This window comes from Olea europaea, unplaced genomic scaffold, assembly GCF_002742605.1.
Source record: "Olea europaea var. sylvestris unplaced genomic scaffold, O_europaea_v1 scaffold1500, whole genome shotgun sequence".
NCBI lineage: Eukaryota > Viridiplantae > Streptophyta > Magnoliopsida > Lamiales > Oleaceae > Olea > Olea europaea.
This window is the reverse complement of record NW_019232571.1, coordinates 84174-102031: the sequence shown is the minus strand read 5'-3', so window position 1 is coordinate 102031 and position 17858 is coordinate 84174. Positions and strand designations below refer to the sequence as shown.

The window sequence follows — 17858 nt, the reverse complement described above, 5'->3', positions numbered from 1 at the left end:
ACTTGTACGGTAAACAGGGAGTTGGGTGGTCTCCTCTTCTCAGATTAGAACCGCACTGATGGCCTCATTGGAGACGGCTAGATACAGCTGTAGAATTTTACCGGGCTTCAGTTTGGAGAGGAGGGGGCGTGCCCTAGGTGCCTTTTCAGGCCCTGGAAGGCCTCTTCACATTCCTCATTCTATTGGAACCTCTTCCCAGCTTTTAGCACTTTGAAAAATGGGAGGCATTTGTCTGTAGCTTTGGAAACGAAGCGGCTAAGCGCGGCCACTCGCCCAATCAAGCTTTGCACCTTCTTTGGCTTTTGGAGGGACCTCATCTTGCATAGGGCCTCAATCTTTTCAGGGTTGGCTTCGATACCGCGTTAGTTTACCATGTATTCTAAGAATTTGCCCGAGGCCACTCCGAAGGCGCACTTGAGGGGGTTGAGCCTCATCCTATATCTTCTCAAGATTTGGAAGGTGCTGTTGAGGTGCGTTATGTGGTCCCTAGCTTTCAAACTCTTTACCAGCATGTCGTCTACATAGACCTCCATTGTCTTGCCGATGAAGTCCACAAATATTTTGTTGACAAGCCTTTGATATGTTGATCCGATGTTTTTCAACCCGAAGGGCATCATCTTCTAGCAGTAAAGGCCTCGGTCTGTGATGAAAGATGTGTGTTCCTCATCGGTCAGGTGCATGGAAATTTGGTTGTAGCCGGAGTATGCGTCCATGAAGCTCAATAACTCGTGTACAGCCGTGGAGTTTACCAGTTGGTCAATCATTGGAAGTGGAAAGCTGTCCTTCGGGCAAGCTTAGTTGAGGTTAGTGAAATCGATGCACGCCCTCCACTTGCCATTGTGTTTCTTCACTAAAATTGGATTGGAGACCTACCTCGGATAGGTGTCCTCCCTGATGAAGCCATTTTGGATGAGCTTCTGAACTTCTTCCTTCAGGGTCTCGTACCTCTCAGGATTGAGGGCTCTCCTTTTTTATCTATGCAGGGCAACCTTAGGATCAATTTTCAGGTGGTGGCAACTGACCTTGGGGTCTATGCCTACCATGTCCTCATGCCTCCAAGCAAAGATATCGAGGTTTCTACTTAGGAAATCCTTAAGCTTTTCTTTCAAATTGCTGGACAAGCCCTTGCCCACCTTCAACAATTTGGATGGGTTTCAGGGGTCTACCGAGAAGCTCTCAAGTTTCTCAATTGGCGATGCTTGAGGTTCTTGTTCAATTATGTGGGGATCAATCTCATCGATGACCAATACTTCCGGATTGGGTGGTGCGTCAATCATTCTGACATCTTTCGGTTCGGCAGGAGCATCACCTGGGACATCAACCATGACTATGTCGGCGATAATCACATGGACGTCCTGGGGCTCTACCTTTCTGATGGAGCTTAGATAACACTCTCTCGAGCCTCTTTGATCACCTCTCACCGTTTTCACCCTATTTTTCGTTGGGAATTTCATGTATAGGTGGTGATGGAGGTGACGGCTCCCAATTTCTTTAGGGTTGGCCTACCCAATACTCTGTGGTAGGCCGATCGATTGTCGACAACGAGGAATTCCATGAAGTTCATTGTGGTTTGGAGAGACTCCCCCATCTCTACCACGAGTGTGATTTTTCCTCTCGGAGTAATGCTATCTCTGGTAAATCCGTACAAAGGAGTGGTGGTGGATGTTAACTCATGGTCCAGTATCATCTTGTCCAAGGTGGATCCGAATAGAATGTTGATGGAGCTACCATTGTCAACTAACTTTCGTTTGAGCCCATTCCAAGCTATGACTGCTCTTACCACAAGTGCATCGTAGTGGGGGTAGTGAACTCCTTCAGTATCCTCTTGGGTGAAGACAATAGGTGGAACTCAATCCTTCCGAGAGCTGTGGCCCACAATATAGCTGGTAAGCGGGAGGCGCTTGGCCTCACGGGCATAATTCCTTTTAGCGTTCCGCTTTTCACCACCTACATATGGGCCTCCAAAAATGGTATCCACCTCGTGGATAGGGGTCTCATCCTGAGCTTGTTGATTTCTTCAGTGTTTGCGCCCTTCCCTGGGCCTCTCTGCATCACGCTCCCTTCATCGCGGAGAAACATCCCTTTGACGAGGAGCAGCCTCTTCACGCCCATGTCGTTATCGTACCTAGGCGGGGGCCTGTTTGCCTGGGGTGATTCATTTCTGTCCCTAGGGGGTTCCTACCGGGAGCGGTGAGCATAGTCTTGGCAATCTGCTATGTTGTGTCCATAGGACCGGTGGTATGCACAGTATCCAGGTGGGTTCTGATTTGACCTATTTTTAGGTCCCGAACCCCGGCCTCAGCCTCTACCCCTACGGGGTCCTTGCGGAGTTCCCATCTGCTGGGTGTTAGTGACTGGGTTGATATCCTCATATGCTAATGTAGGAACGACGCTAAGAGTGGCCGTGGCAAGTGCTTGCCTAGAACTCTCATTTCCAGCTTGGTTCATTTGGTAGTCCATCAAGTGGAGGTCGACCCTCTAGCACGCTACCTTTGAGGAGGTGGAAGGCCTCTATTTGCCCTGTTCCTATGCTCAATCAATTCTTTATTGATGATCTCCCGTCTCATCATCTCGAGTAGGGCATCATAGGTGGCGGGATCTTGATTTTGCATGTCCTTCCAGAACATGGTGTTCATGTTCAGACCTTCTCTCAATGTAGATAACGCCTCACGGTTGGTGACTTGCACACAATATGTCATCTCATTGGTAAAACGTGATAGGATGCTTTTTAGGGACTCTCCATGTGTCTGCCTCATGTCTTGGACACGTTGGATGGGGGCCTCTCCCTCTTTGCTCACAACGAACCTCTTCAAGAAGGTCGTCTTGAATTCGGGCCAACTTTTTATGCTCCCAGGTGGTAACCTACTATACCAAATTTCAGCTGCACCGCTAAGTGTTAAGTGGAAAGCTCTGCATTTCACAGCTGGGGTGGCGCCCCTTAGGCTCATGTGAGTTTTGTAAGCATTCAGGTGCTTCTCTAGGTCACCTCTTCCATCATACTTTGGCATAACATAGTGGTTCAAGGCCTGGGCGCTCCTTAGTTCCCTTGAGAATGGCAGGTTTTCATCGTCATCGTCCAAGTCACAGGACCTCTGCTGCTCATTAGAATCGTTTTCTTCAGCCTCATACCTTGGTTGTTGGTGAGATGTTTCGGGACTGTTCCTAACTCTTCCTCCCTCCTTTGGCACTTATTTCTAGGCGGAGTAGCATGGGGGACATTTTTAGGCCTTCCTTCCGGTTGTTGAGGCATTGGAGGTGGAGGCGGTGGCCTTGTCCAAGGCTCGTGATGTTGTTGTCTGAGCCTCGGTTCAACGGGGCTAATTCTGTCAAATACACTGCCTGACCTCCTATATTTTTGCTCTTGCTCATACGAAGGTGGGAAGTTATCATGGTTCAAAGGGACCTCAGTGGGTCGGCCAGAGGCGTAGTTGGAGGAAACATCAACTTCCACTTCCCTTTCAAATGGGCTTCTACCTCGGCTATAGTCCGACGAGGTAGCCCTACAGCTTTGAACTTCATCTTCTTGCTGGTAGTGCCCTTGAGGGGCGTATGGAGGAATAGGGATGCCTCTCTGGCCCAGCATTTGGGCCATAAGTTCCCTCATAGCCATGTGTTGGCTAGCAATGTCCCTCATATTAGCTGCCATGGCGGTCATTTCTCTTGACAGCCGAGCCGTCGCACGCATTCCACCTCTTCTATGGTTGTGGTGGAGTCTATGCCGAGGCAGCTGCTTGAGGGGGCACATTAGCATTTTCTCTTACCCTCCTGGGGGGTGTATCTTCGTTTGAACTCATTTTCTTTGCATCTTACCCTTCAGATTTTTGCTAAGTCGTGGGGCTTCCTCTTGTTCTTTTTCAAGAACAAATCCTTTTTTAAGAGGGACGCCCAAATGTTCCTCTTTAATAAGCTTTCACCCAAGGTTGCTTGTGGTTATGGTATAACTTCCCACAGAAGGCGCCAATCTGTTCACCCCAGAAAATGTTGCCAACAGATGCCGGACCTACCCGCACACACGTGAGCGAAAGTCTAACACGCTAAGGACACGTGGACAGTCTAAAACGGACAGATCAAGGGCATGTGAATAGCTCAACGGTGCGGGACGAGAACGTTTGGAATTCGACGGGATGTTCGTTAACCGATTGTACAATAATTACCAATCGATGTTTGGAAATGTGTATGTAAATATGAGTAGATTCGTATTGTGTTGCAAGGTAATAAGAAAGAGAGAGTTGAGTAAAGTATGGTTTCTTGTATTGATTTTTGCATTGGCTTTTGTATGGGGTACATGAGGGAATATTTATAGTGTCACAAGTTAGATCGTGACCTTTGGTTCGGGGTACACGTGGCCTCATCCGGTTAATTTACATGTTAAATTGTAGGCATCAGCCGTACCTAGCCTGCTATACATTTAGTGATTGGCAGAGCCGCCTCTACTAATGATAAGACTTAACATTTACACTCATGACAAATGTTCTATCAATCATTCTAGTAAGATCTTTGTGCAGAGGATCTCTTGGGAGAAGTGTCTAAGGAAGATGTTGCTTTGTGTTTCGACTACAAAGCTTTGGCCAATAGGGCCTCGTCCACCTTCAAAGGGCCTCGACATATGGGCTTTGGAAGCTCCTCAAGAAGCAATGATAGATGGGCCCCAGTATATATGGGTCGGGGCTTTTGTGGAGCTCGACTTATGGGTCTTGGCTATGCAAATCACCTCGGCTTGAGTGCCACATGTTTCGGCATGAATTGGCTGTGGGCCCCGGTGGGTTGCCCAAGTGTGCAAACACGTAACAGTAATCGTCAAATTTTTTCTTCAAATGCTCGCCAAGTGTTGACCCTAGGACAGTAAAAAATGGCACATGTTATATATTTTACAACTTATGCTAAAATCTGATTGGGACTTACTTAATTATGGATTCTGAATTTTCAATTTGGATTTTTTTTATTGCAAAAAAAAGTGGGGAAGGAACAAAGAAATGAATAGAATACATTTTAATGCGGATATTAAAGTGATTAAAACAAGGTTGAAGTATTCGGGATAAATGTAGTCATTGTTAAATTTTAAAATTATAATAGGGATAGATGGGATGGATATATAAAAGTAATTAATGTGGATATATAGTGTTTAAATGAATGGATTTAAAACAAGGTTAAAGTTGGAATAAACGTGGATGAATATACTACATTTCATAAAATTTAAATTTTGGTAGGATGAGCTTAGAGTGGGATAGATTTGTAAAAATTGTGGTGGAAATAGCGGCTCCCTATTTTTATTGTTTCCACTTATCTTTATTTGTCCCCAGCTAGAATCATCCCATTACGAAATCCTTTTTCTATTTTAGTTAGTATTTTGTTTTGATTCTTCTATTTATGTTATTTTGAATAATTCAAAAATAGGTTTTTTTTTTTATCTATTATTTAAATTTAAGTAGAAAATGTTCCCTATGTTTTAGAAAATTATCATGTAATTCTCTATATAAACCCAATGTTATTAATAAAATGAATGTTGGTTATTCAGTATTTGAAAATGTAGACCTCTTTGAGAGGTGTAGGTTTGTCGGACGCACCTAAAATATTTCTTTATTTTCTTATTTACTTCAAATAAAATGCGGTCCTAACACATCCCATATGAATTGGCAGTGATGTGAGGTGAAATGATAAGAACAATTAAATGTGTAGATACGAGACTCACTTAGTTGGTCTTATCAGTTAAAACCACATGATATGTGGTTGATCCGGCTGGAAATAAATAGTATTGCTCTTTTTTAGTGTGGTTTTTCCTTTCTAATATATATATATTGGTCTTATACCTTCTTCATAAACTTTTTATTATGGGATTATTGGTTATTTTTTGTAAACATAAAAGAGAAGTCAAGTACTAACGACTTTGAAGGTTGAGGACCATGAGAACAATTTTCCTTCAGGTTTCCGATAAAAAAAAAAGTTAAAATCTTATTCATTCAAAATTAGTGATTAGCATGCAGACCCTATGAATGTGAATTAATGTTCATACAAAATAAGGAGAAACCTTGTATTATATAACATGCTTAGACTTTCCTCGTTAAAAGGAAACCTTAGGGCAAAGTCTTTAGACAAACTTGCTCCAAAACCAGTGTTGTTCCCACACTTGATGCATTGAGTTCAACAAAACCCCTTTTGTCTCTGGCACAAAAATCCCGACAAAAATGGTCATTGTAGCAAGCCAGCCCACGTTAAACAAGAATTCTCCATACTTGAAGTGGCATAGCATGGTCAAGAATGTATACGAAAGCACGAATGCAACATCCAAATTTACCGCTACACTTATACTTTGCCCCGTCGTTTTGATTTTCACTGGGAATATTTCACTTAGAATTAGCCAACTTAAAGGCCCCCATGACCAACCAAATCCAAACACGTAAAGGCACATCAAAGCAAGTATCAATGCTACGTATTCCTTCGATGTATGTCTTGTTGCTGACACACCCGTTACATCAGCTAGTACACAAGCAGTCGAGACCTTTCCAAAACGACAAGAATTTAATTGTCAATTTTTGTATAATAATATCAATAAACGTATAGATACTGCAAACATGTTTGATACGTAATACTAAACACTCTATATGAGTAGATAGTACGATAGATATGAAAAATGTCCTCGACAAATGAACATTTGAGTCCCGCCCTCAATGAATAGAAATCTTCGACCATACCGATCAACAAGGCAAGTGAACACACACAACAACAAAAGCAAATTTTTCCGGCATTCACTTATGGCAAGTCGTAAAAAGAGACTATTTATGGCATCCGCTATATGTATGCCGTAAAAGATTAATTAGTTAAAATATTTACGATGTACATCCTCTGCACGCCGTATTGAACGAGCATTTACGGCATGCTTTTAGTGTTCACTGTAAAAAATTTGAAAGTTTACAATGCCCTAAAACGTGGCATTTCATCCACCACCGCTACGTCAACTCCGCCTTTCCACGACTTTGCCAGGCGTCTCAGCTCTGGGACGATTCACGATTAGACGACGACACTACACGGCCAGTCTTCTCAATCTCTGCCATTCAATCTTCTCGATCGCGAGATCTGTTGCAGGCCAGGCCTTGCAGTTCCGCCCCTGTACAAACCTGTATTAGCCTTTTAATTTATAGTTTCATCTGTGAAATGGCGTTGAAATCCTGGTAGATGGCTTCATCTTCTCTAATCTTTGAAACCGAACCGTGGAAGGATTTGACGGTAAATTCAAAATTTCAACTCTTGGCATTTTTCGATTTGATTTAGCTGTGTCTATTTATGTGGTGTACTTGTGCATTTTCACGCACATGTTGAGGACATTAAGAAAACCCATTTGCGTGAATTGTTGTCTGAAATCGAGTGATGCAAGTCTATGATTGTGTATGATATTTGGAAGATTGAGTTTAAGATTGGGCTCTATATAGTTACATGTGTTAATTTTTATCTTTTCCTTCTGGGTGCAGCGAATTTGATAGAATTTTGTTAGACATGTAACTATTGGAAATCTTTTTGCTTGTTTTGGTTGATTTAATTTTTGGGTTTTTGGATTTTGAGCATTATCATGATCATTGAAGTGTGTTTTTAGGGGATCTGTGATGGAAATAGGGGATTTTATATGGATAGATTGAATTATAACTTCTTGGACGACAGTACTAGCTGTTTTATTGTTATATTTATACTTAACCTGAATAATTGACGTTTTATTTCGATCATTTCTTATATGCAAGATTAAATATGTGATGGGTGAATATGTAATTAGTGTATCAAACATTTAAAGGATTTCAATCAACTCCACTAACTGGGAAATTTAGTTTTTCCTTTTGTCATATGGTCAATACATAGAGGGGATAACTTTTTGTGAGATGTGATAGACCTTCGATAACTGTGGACTTGTCGTTCAATTTTGGCGAAACTATGCTTATGTGGTATTATATATCTTGGTCAGTATAATATTGACACTGAAAAATTGTCTGGGAATTCACTTTGTTAGTCAATAGAGAAATAGATTTAGGACCTAATGATCTTGTTCCAGCTCTAAATTGATCTGATATTTGTCGTTTCCTGAAGCTGAAGATCATTAGCAATCTAGTCTCTTTTAAAGCAGTGGAAGAATATGCCTCTGACAGGCAAGGATGACCAAAAACCGGCTCTTGATGTTGATGCTTCGATGTTCAATATCGTTACTTCTGTTGGACTTATTATTGTAAATAAAGCTTTGTTGGCTACATATGGATTTACTTCTGGTACGTTATTTTTGCCTGTTCCGTTCATGTTTCACTTAATATTCCTGGTAGCCTCTTTTTTTTTTTTTTTTTTTCAAAGGCTTCTTTTGTTTTTCATAGCTTTTTTTTTTCTTTGTATAATGTTTATTATGTTTGTTCATTCATCTGTATTGCTGTGATTTTTTTTTAAGAGTATGCTTTTTTTATTTTTGCATTATCTTGAAGTTAGACATATTCTTTTAATTATATTCCTTCATTAACGTAAAAGAAAATATCGATTTGATTTATAATTTGTTATAAATGTATAAAATTTATTTAATATTGAATTTCTTAACGACTAAATGTTGTAATTCAATATTTTCGTGAGCCCGAAAAAAAAAAAAAAAGGGAGAATTTATTTTTTTTTTTTTTTTTTTTTTTTTTTTTTTTTCTTTGCCTTTTTTTTTTTTTTTTTTTTTTTTGATCTACCAAATGAGCCACGAATATAAATGAAAATTGTTTGCTTGTTTGTGTTCGGTTAAAAGTTGTAGCTCTGATCACTATGGATGATTTGAAAATTTCAATAATTAGCACTGCCAAGCCAACTGAATTTATGTACATTTTGCAAATCATTGTGTATGCATTATTCTTTATTTAGTCGAGTGATCCTTGGGCAGTGATAAGTCAAAAACTTAATTGGAATATTTGCTGCTTAATTTTTTGAAGTTTCAAAAGTTAAACTTCCTGTTTAAATATGAACTTCCTAACTTGGCCTATCTTCCTCTTTAAGGGCAATATGCTGCTGTGTTTTCAAAATAGATTGGTTCGCAAGCAAATAAATCTCATGGCATTGCAAAAGCTTGCTTATTAAAATTGATTATTCATGTTAAAACTTTTCATGATGACACTCCGAGAATATGAATTTGATGTTGATAGCTTTATTTCTTTGCTTTGTTAGGAACTGGACTTGATGTTTGTCACTTGGTATTTATTTTAAAAAGGTACACCATGATCAGTTACTTTTTCTCTTTATTTTTTATTTCAGGACTCCTCAGCCTCACAAACTAAAATAAAGCTATGGCATCCGCGATCTGGTATCCACTGACCCTGTCACAAGCTGCAAAACTGGTCCAATGCTTACTTGCCAACAAGAGATCACCATGATTGTGGGATGTCTTCAATATGGGTCGATATTTTGTACTATTTTAATAAATTATTTTTGGAGTGGTAATCGATACTTTTGGTATATTGACATCAACTTTTTGAATAGGCTAATGATGTTCTTAGTAATCATTTAGATTAACCCTACATTTTTGGTATATTGTATTTGATTGCACTTAATACTATTATTTATTGAAATTATGGAAAACATGATTATATTATATGTGTTGGTATATGTAGTTCTTTTAATTATTAATTATTATAAGCTTGTTTGTAAGTAAATAAATAAATATTTTAAAAAAATGAAATTCACATTTACGGCGTGCAAGTGCACATCATGAAAGAAGTGTATTTATGGCGTGTAAGTGCACACCGTAAAAGAACTGAGTATTTGCATGCTTTGAAAAATGCATTAACGACATGCTTTCCTTTATTTATGGCGAGCATTGCATGCCGTAAAAGGATGCGAGCATATATGACATAGAATTATGCAGCATGTGCATGTACGCCTTAAAAAGTAAATTTTGTTGTAGTGACAAGAATTGATTCGAGGTTAACTAACCTTAGAATTATGGCGTCAATCAAAGCTGAATCACTTCCAAAATCAACTGATTGAAATAACACCAGGGTGTAGAATGCAATGTTATTGATTCCAGTTACTTGCTGGAAAAATGTTATGACAATCGCCATCACTAGATGAGGTCTATATTGTCTCTCCAATATAGTAACAAATGGTTCTTGATTTATGGCTTTTGCAATTTCACTGCACTTGATTAGTTCAACTAGTTCATTTTCAATGTTGGGATCGGATTTGGGTTCAAATCCATGGAATTTCACTAGAGATTTTCAGGCTTGTTCAATTTTGCTCCGCTCCACAAGGCTACTAGGTGTGTCTGAGATTAGGGAAGCGCCCAATATCATGACAGCAGCCAGTATCATGGCAAGGCCAAAGTAGATGCGCCACCCCAAATGCAAGCTGGCGGTGTCGTAGTTTATGCAATTTGCTGCCACTACACTAATGCCTATAAAGAATTGGAAGCCGGTATTGAATGCACCCTGCCATTTCGGTGGAGCCATTTTCGAGAGGTAAACAGGAGTACCCTTCATGGGACAATTTCGAATAATTGTCAATTTTATTAAGATTATTAATGTGAGAAATTACTACTGATAAAATGGGAGGTCATAGGAATTTATACAACACCAATTGGAACAATTAATTGAAAATGAGAACAAATCTATAGAGGAGGGAATCAATTAGGGAAGGACGGGGGTAGAAGAAGAATCAATAGAAGAAAGATGGAGAAAATGGAGAAAATTTTCACAAGCCACCAAAATAGTTTTATTCAATCATCAACTGTCAAAATTATATGGAAAATTAGATTTATATAAATAAATAAATAATAAAAAAACCCCTAACTAGAACGAGTTTGGGCCAATACAAACCCAATTACATAAATAAGAATCTAAAACAAAATAAAGACCAACTAGAAATAAATAATAATAGATGTCCTCATCAGGAATTCTCTCAGCATATAATCAATCAAGATAGCAATCCAAAACTCTTTGGAAGGCGTAGGAATTGTCTCAGCAAATTATTTCTAACATATAATTTGATACTTGTTTTCAGAAATAGAAGTCTTAGATCGAAGACATGATTTAAATAAACAAAGTAATGTAGCATGTGTCTAAAGACTTGGAGCTTTAAAGTTTGGTGGTTCAATATAGTATTGTAACATGCAGAAGTGGCAGCATGCAGGATTGGTAAGTTCAAGACCTTTTAAATTTTTAGACTAGTTGGTTCAGGATACGGCCACTAAAAAAAATATTTCTGGTTGGTAATGACCATTGGTTTGCCAATATAAGGAGGTTCATTTCATAAACAAGCAAGGATTCCAAAACGAACAAATTAAAAGCCAACACTTGGCCCATCAATAATACCAGTAAAAATTCAAATCATAAGTGGTACCTGGTTGGTAAAAAACAAACCCCAAATCCTAGCAAAATGCAGCCCAAAATGAGAATAGTAATATTCTCAGCAGCGCCATTGATAGCTACACCTGCAAAGAAATTACGACCACCTAATACCATGATGTTTCTATGGCCTAAAGCTGCCGTGAAGCGACTGGCGACAAGGGAGGCAGCTAGTCCGGCTATACAGAGTGAAGATGTGAAGGACGTAAGAATCTGGCTGTCATACGCACAGTACACATTTGTTTCAGCCCCAGCTGCATTCTTTAGTATTGAAGGGAAGAATTTCTCAAGAAAAGGCCTCGTTGTGACACCACCTATAATGTAATTGACTGAAAAGATAGACATTAATCTAAATTGAAGATCAAATTAAACACCCATTTGTCTACCATTAAAGTAGGAAAATGGATTTTGGAATAATGAATTTTTGACGAATGCATGGTTAAAAGTAGGGAAAAAATTTGGATTTACGTGCAAAATATTTTATTGTAAGAATGTATGGTTAAAAATGAATTTGAGAAAAAATATATTTAAATATTGGTAGAAAAACACGGGCTAAAGTATTGTGTGGCCTAGGTAGCATAAAATTTTATAGGAAACGGTTTACATAGTTTTAGAATTGGGCGAAATCCGTGGGTTCTAAGTATATCATTGACATTGTGATAAATACTTTAATCTTGTTGGTGTACATCAAGTTTGATAGTTTGCGACATGACAAACTATCATGTGTGTGTGTGTGTGTTTTCCCTCCTATACATTTTTTTAAAGACAAAGGGAATGTCAACAATAATGTAATCCAAGAACGTACAAATGGAAAAATCCTAAATATTTTACTCATTTTCATCATACAAGCTGGTGTAGTCATCATAAGTCATTTCTATCAAGAAAGTATTATAAAACTATCAAAAAGGTTTGCTAAAGGACTGCATATTTGTTTTTTACTATATCAGTGGTTTAAGATGTCACTGTGATAATCAAACAATTTAGGAGTGTCACAGTAATTTCCTCTTAAGAAAATGTTAGGTTGTGTGAACAGTCCATTGATTAATTTTCAATAAGGCAAGGAGACAACTCTAATTTGCAATTGCTGATTAAATTAAAGCTATTTATCAACTAGACGGCGTCCACTATAAAAACAAAAAAAATGGATAAACTGTGATCTTTAGTGAAACAAGCCCTACATTAATGAACCATTTTCAATGATGATTGCTTGGAACCAAACAAAAGCAATAACAAGTTGATTTTATTTTCCTTTCCTTTCCTTTCCTTTTTGTCTTTGTTTGTGTGTGATGCCACGAAACTTTCCAGGTAACCATTTTTTTGCCCTTTTCAAGGTGTACTTAAACTCTTATATTTCAAACGCACTACCAAGCTGTGCCACATCTCTTTAATTGCTCTAGTACTACAATGTAATTGTAGGGAATTTTTGTCTTGTACCTTTTGGACGCACCATCGACATGAAAATGCCCAGGAAAGAGAACAGCTGGGAGATGTAGACATTTAGAGGAGTATGATCACACCCACTCTCTCTGGAGTCTGGAGGTTTCAGTCCTAAGAGGGATCTTACAGCTTATCCTCAAAGAAGAAAACAACGGGGCAGTAGTTTAATGCCAATAAAGATTCATGAAAATTTCATAAAGTATAGTTCGAATAAATTTCATACAGGAGAATAAATGTCTTTAGAACTTGATTTTAGATCGAACTAATTGAATGTTAAATTAAAATGGATGAGGTAGATTAGAAAATGCACTTTAAAAGGTTCCACGTACCTGCGGGTCTTCTTGCGCATGCGTTGAGATTGCCTAGATTGCCATGGCTTATCATTACCTCCCCGTCGAAGTGGACTCTTGTCCTCGAGGTCCACATCCTTGAACTGGTTAATCAGCTCCTGAGTATCTTCCCAGGTAGCTTCCTCTGCTGGAAGACGAAGCCACTTAACTAGGCTTTCTTCAACAAACTTCTTCCCTTTTTCAACCTGGCGCGTCTCCAAGATTGACTCGGGTTTTAGCTCAACAATGCCATCCTCAGAAATGGGTGGTAGTTTGTTGTTGACAGCACAAGGAGTACCCAGCTTCTTTTTTAAGTAAGGAGACATGAAATATAGGGTGAATACGAGCTCCTTCCGGCAACTGCAGCTCGTATGCCACCTTTCCCACACGTTGCTCCACTTTATAGGCCCATAAAATCGGCTAGCAAGTTTGTGATAAGCTCTTTTGAAAACTAAGTGCTAGCGATAACGATGTAACTTAAGATAGACAAGGTCGCCAACTTGAAACTCGATATCACGTCATTTCTTATCCGCTGCCTGCCTCATACGATTACTACCGACAAGCAAATTGTTTTTCAATTGATTGAGTAAGGCATCCCGCGAGGAAAGACTTTGATCGACCTCATTGACGAGCGTTGTTCCCTTCTGATAATATGGGATTGCAGGAGACAGCCGACCATAGAGGGCTTGAAAAGGAGTCATCCCTGCAGATGCGTGGTAGGCGGTGTTGTACCAAAATTCAGCCCATGGGATGAGATCACTCCATTTACGAGTTTGCTGGTATACAAAGCAGCGTAAATATTGTTCCACACACCTATTGGTCACTTCCGATTGGCCATCTGTTTGGGGATGGTATGCTGCACTCATTTTCAATGGGTTCCTGAAAGCTTAAAAAATTCTTGCCAAAATTTACTGAGAAAAATCGGATCACGATCACTAACAGTAGACCTTGGCATACCGTGAAGTTTCACTACCCCGTCAACAAATCTTTCAGCTACTGTTTTGGCAGTAAATGGGTGAGCTAAAGTAAGGAAGTGAGCATACTTACTTAGTCTGTCCACTACTCCCAGAATGATATCTTTACCATGTGATATAGGCAATCCTTCAATAAAATCCAAAGTGATATTCTCCCACACTTGACATGGAATGGGTAGTGGTTGGAGAAGACCTGCAGGAGAGAGCGTTTCAGCCGTGGACTTTTGATAGATGTCACAAGCCGCCACATACTCCTTTACGGTTTTGTACAGTGATGGCCAGTAGAACTGTTGTACAATGCGTTTGTAAGTCTTTAGAACTCCTAAATGGCCACCAATTTGTGAATCATGAAACTCTTGCATCAGCTTTGACACCACAAATGAATTTGGAGGCACTACAACTCGATTTTTATAAAATACTAGTCCATCACGCCATATATAAGGAGCACCTGGGTTGGACTTTGCTAGCTGGCAAACCCGTTGCATATACGGATGGTCACCTGATATAGTTTTAATTTTATCCCATATCCGAACTTGCGGTATGGATAAGGCATGTAGAATAGGACTATCTACCACCCGTGAAAGCGTATCTGCTGCCGAATTTTCCTTGCCGGGGTGGTATAAAATTTCATAATCATAGCCCAATAATTTTGCCACCCACTTTTGCTGTTGCGTTTTTTATACCCAATAAATCACGGGCCATGATGTTAACGTGGGTTAATATTATTTCATAGGTATAGGCCAATGAATGAAATAAGTCCAACAACCAAGTCCATGAGCTACACTCGGCCCAATTGTATTCCTTATGGATGGCTTGAATCTTGGCCCGTTTACCCTTTTAATGGTCCAACTTAGAGCCTAACCCTATAGTATATATTTGGCTATAACCCTAACCACTTTGATATGATGATTGTGTGATTTTGAGAGAAAACAAGGGAATCCCGGCTGCCCCCCTTTGTGTGAGAAAAAAGGTGTCCAGAACGCTGGTATAACGTGTGCAATTAGTGGTTCTTTCATATTATACCTTTGTGGTGTCTTCTCTTAGCCTTTGTGGCAATAAATCATCATCATTTCTTGTCCTACGTGGGTAAGATTGAATAGCAACCAAGGTGAATCAATTGATTGTGGTTTGGAGCCGATTGGATTGGTTGTTAGTAAAGAAAGGTACGTTGGACTGAGCCTGGAAAACCACCGTTTGAAGATCTTTTGAGAGAGCTTCCGTAACATTTGCTATTCTGGAGAACTATCCACTGTTCTAACAAATATTTAAGGCTTCGCTAATCCGTTTAAATGAAAAATTTCCCTCCAGGCAAATATGGCCTCCACGTTCGTATTGCTTCTATAATGGCTAGCATCTCCTTAGCATAAATGGACCAGGATAGTTTGGATACTCCCAGAGCTCTACTCATAAAAGCAATTGGCTTTCCCTGTTGTGATAGGACAGCACCAATCCCACTACCTGAGGCATCAGTTTCAATGGTAAATGGCCCTTTAAAGTTCGGCATGGCAAGTGTAGGTGTTGTTGTCATGGCCTGTTTGAGAGAATGGAATTCAACCTCTACTTCCTCACTCCAACCAAACTGACCCTTTTTTAGCAGATTAGTTAGTGGTCGAGCCATCACCCCTTAGTTACAAACAAACTTCCTGTAGTAACCAGTGAGCCCCAAAAAACCATGTAAGTCAGATATATTAGTAGGTCAAGGCCTATCCATCATTGCCTTTATTTTATTTTGGTCCACCCGAACTCCTTGTGAAGTGACGTTATGGCCCAAGTACTCCAACTCTTCGTGCCCAAAAATAGACTTGCTATATGGCCTCACATTAACAGGTTGTGCTCCTTTCAGTGGTCTATGATGATCCACTTCTCTGGTTGGGGGTAGTTGATTCATCTATTATATTCTGTAAATCTGGTTGGACAATCTAGCTAATCATCCATTCCATTGTCTGCAAACACATCGCAAATGCAGTGCTTCCTTGTCGCATCTCTATGGAAACGACTCTGAGTGATGCTGCTTGAATTGTTGGGGTGTTCGTCCGTTGTAACCTACAGGCTTGATTCTCCCATTCAAAGTCCACTGTCATCTCCTTCCAATTGCATATAACAAAGCCAAGCAATTCCAACCATTGTACTCCCAACGCCAAATCTAATCCAGTTAATGGTAAGAAATAGAAAGTGAGTGAAAAACAGATACCCTGCAGGAGAATATAGACGTGTTCGAACCGTCCTTCACATTGAAGTTGGCTTCCATTAGCAACTCGTACGGTGAAAGCTCTAGTTGGAATAACAGGTAACCGAAGCAAGCTGGCCACTTTTTCACTGATAAAATTATGGGTTGATCCCCTGTCAATAAGTACACTAAACTCATGAGGTCCAATCTTTGCTGTGACTCTCAGAGTTTTGGAAACTGTCCACCCAATTAGCGCGTGCAATGAAATTTCAGGCTTGGTTTGCTCCATTATAGTAGTCTCTGTAGTTGCTTCTGTAAGTGTTATGCCCTAGATCCAATCGATTTAGGTTGTAAACGCTTTTAATATATTTAATGCATTTGATTTTGGCGAGATCTATTACTTATTTAAATTAATTTTGTGATAAATAATATTAAATAATAGAATCCGAAGATCCAATTTTTAGGTAATCTGTTAATCACAAGGAGTTGTGATTGTGAGATACAAATTACATATAATTGGATCTTGAATAAACCATGGTCGTAAGTAATAACGAGATACGGATATCGTTAATACAGTTAGACCATCACGTGTGGCATTTCTTACTTGTGAAGTAAGTAGCTGATCTCACGAGTTAAAGTGTGGTGACACTTAAATGAACACGTGAATATTTTGTTAAAGAACAAAACATTGGAGACCCGCTAAGAGATTCCACATGGATAACTATCCAAGTGTCAGTGGCTAATCTCTAACGTTCGGTAGTGGAATTGGTCCTTTGACTTGAGGTCGTCATGGTACCTTATATGAGGACAGTCATACTTTGGCGGTGTTGGATGTTGCTCTGAAAGGGGCCGCTAATACGACATCGTTCGGGTACGTCAAGAATCGTATGAAGGTTGTGATTAATCAATAAAGGATTTGTCACTCTTAGATAGTAGGAGATTATGATCTGCGTTTCATTCAATTAAGTCGATGATGAAATCCTTGGCCAAGGTGTACTCATAAGTCGAAAAGGAGTTTTCGATTTATATTGACTTTATAGTGGAGTGAAAGATATGATCAACGATCGAGATTGACACAATTCCATATCTCGTAATTGATCGGATCGTATTGACGGAGGGATAATAGTTACACGGTAAACGAACGAATTTGACTTTGTCATACTACGTGACATTTCTCGTCACATGTATTGCCCTGACACATTGCTAGATGTCAATCAGGGACGGCGAGTGTGAATTGACGATAAATTAAAAGGGTGTATTAATTTATCAATTTTGATTAGATCAAAATAATATTTCACGACGTTAGGCATCGTGGTCGGGAACCTAATGGGTCGCACACAAAAGAGAATTGGAAAATTGCAAATTGCCAATTGGTTAATTTAACAATCGTTGGATAAATTAATTAATTGAATTTGTTATTTATATTCCCGAATTAATTAATTGGATTAATTAATTCACGGACCAGGTTTAATTAATTGGATTAATTAAATATTGAACCAGACCGGATCGGGTCCGTTTGGGTTTATATATATACATAGCTAGGGTTTGAGGTCCATAAGATTTTCATTATTCTTGCTGGCACAAAAGAGAAACTCTAGCAGTTGCAGTCTATTCTCTG

At 39.4% G+C, this 17858-nt stretch overlaps 1 protein-coding gene and 1 long non-coding RNA gene across 2 annotated transcripts; one reads left to right on the top strand and one right to left on the bottom strand.

The window, feature by feature from the left end:
- Positions 1-6085: 6085 nt before the first annotated feature.
- LOC111376393 (sugar transport protein 5-like) lies at positions 6086-14760 on the bottom strand. Its single transcript, XM_022999352.1, is given in 6 exon segments — positions 6086-6498; positions 6637-6702; positions 9890-10463; positions 11329-11343; positions 11346-11662; positions 12768-14760. Coding segments are annotated over 6 exon segments (1407 nt in total). The 5' UTR covers positions 12790-14760.
- Positions 6776-9583, top strand: LOC111376394. Its single transcript, XR_002699469.1, has 3 exons — positions 6776-7221; positions 8068-8243; positions 9247-9583. It is a non-coding gene; the product is annotated as an uncharacterized LOC111376394 (long non-coding RNA).
- Positions 14761-17858: the final 3098 nt, after the last annotated feature.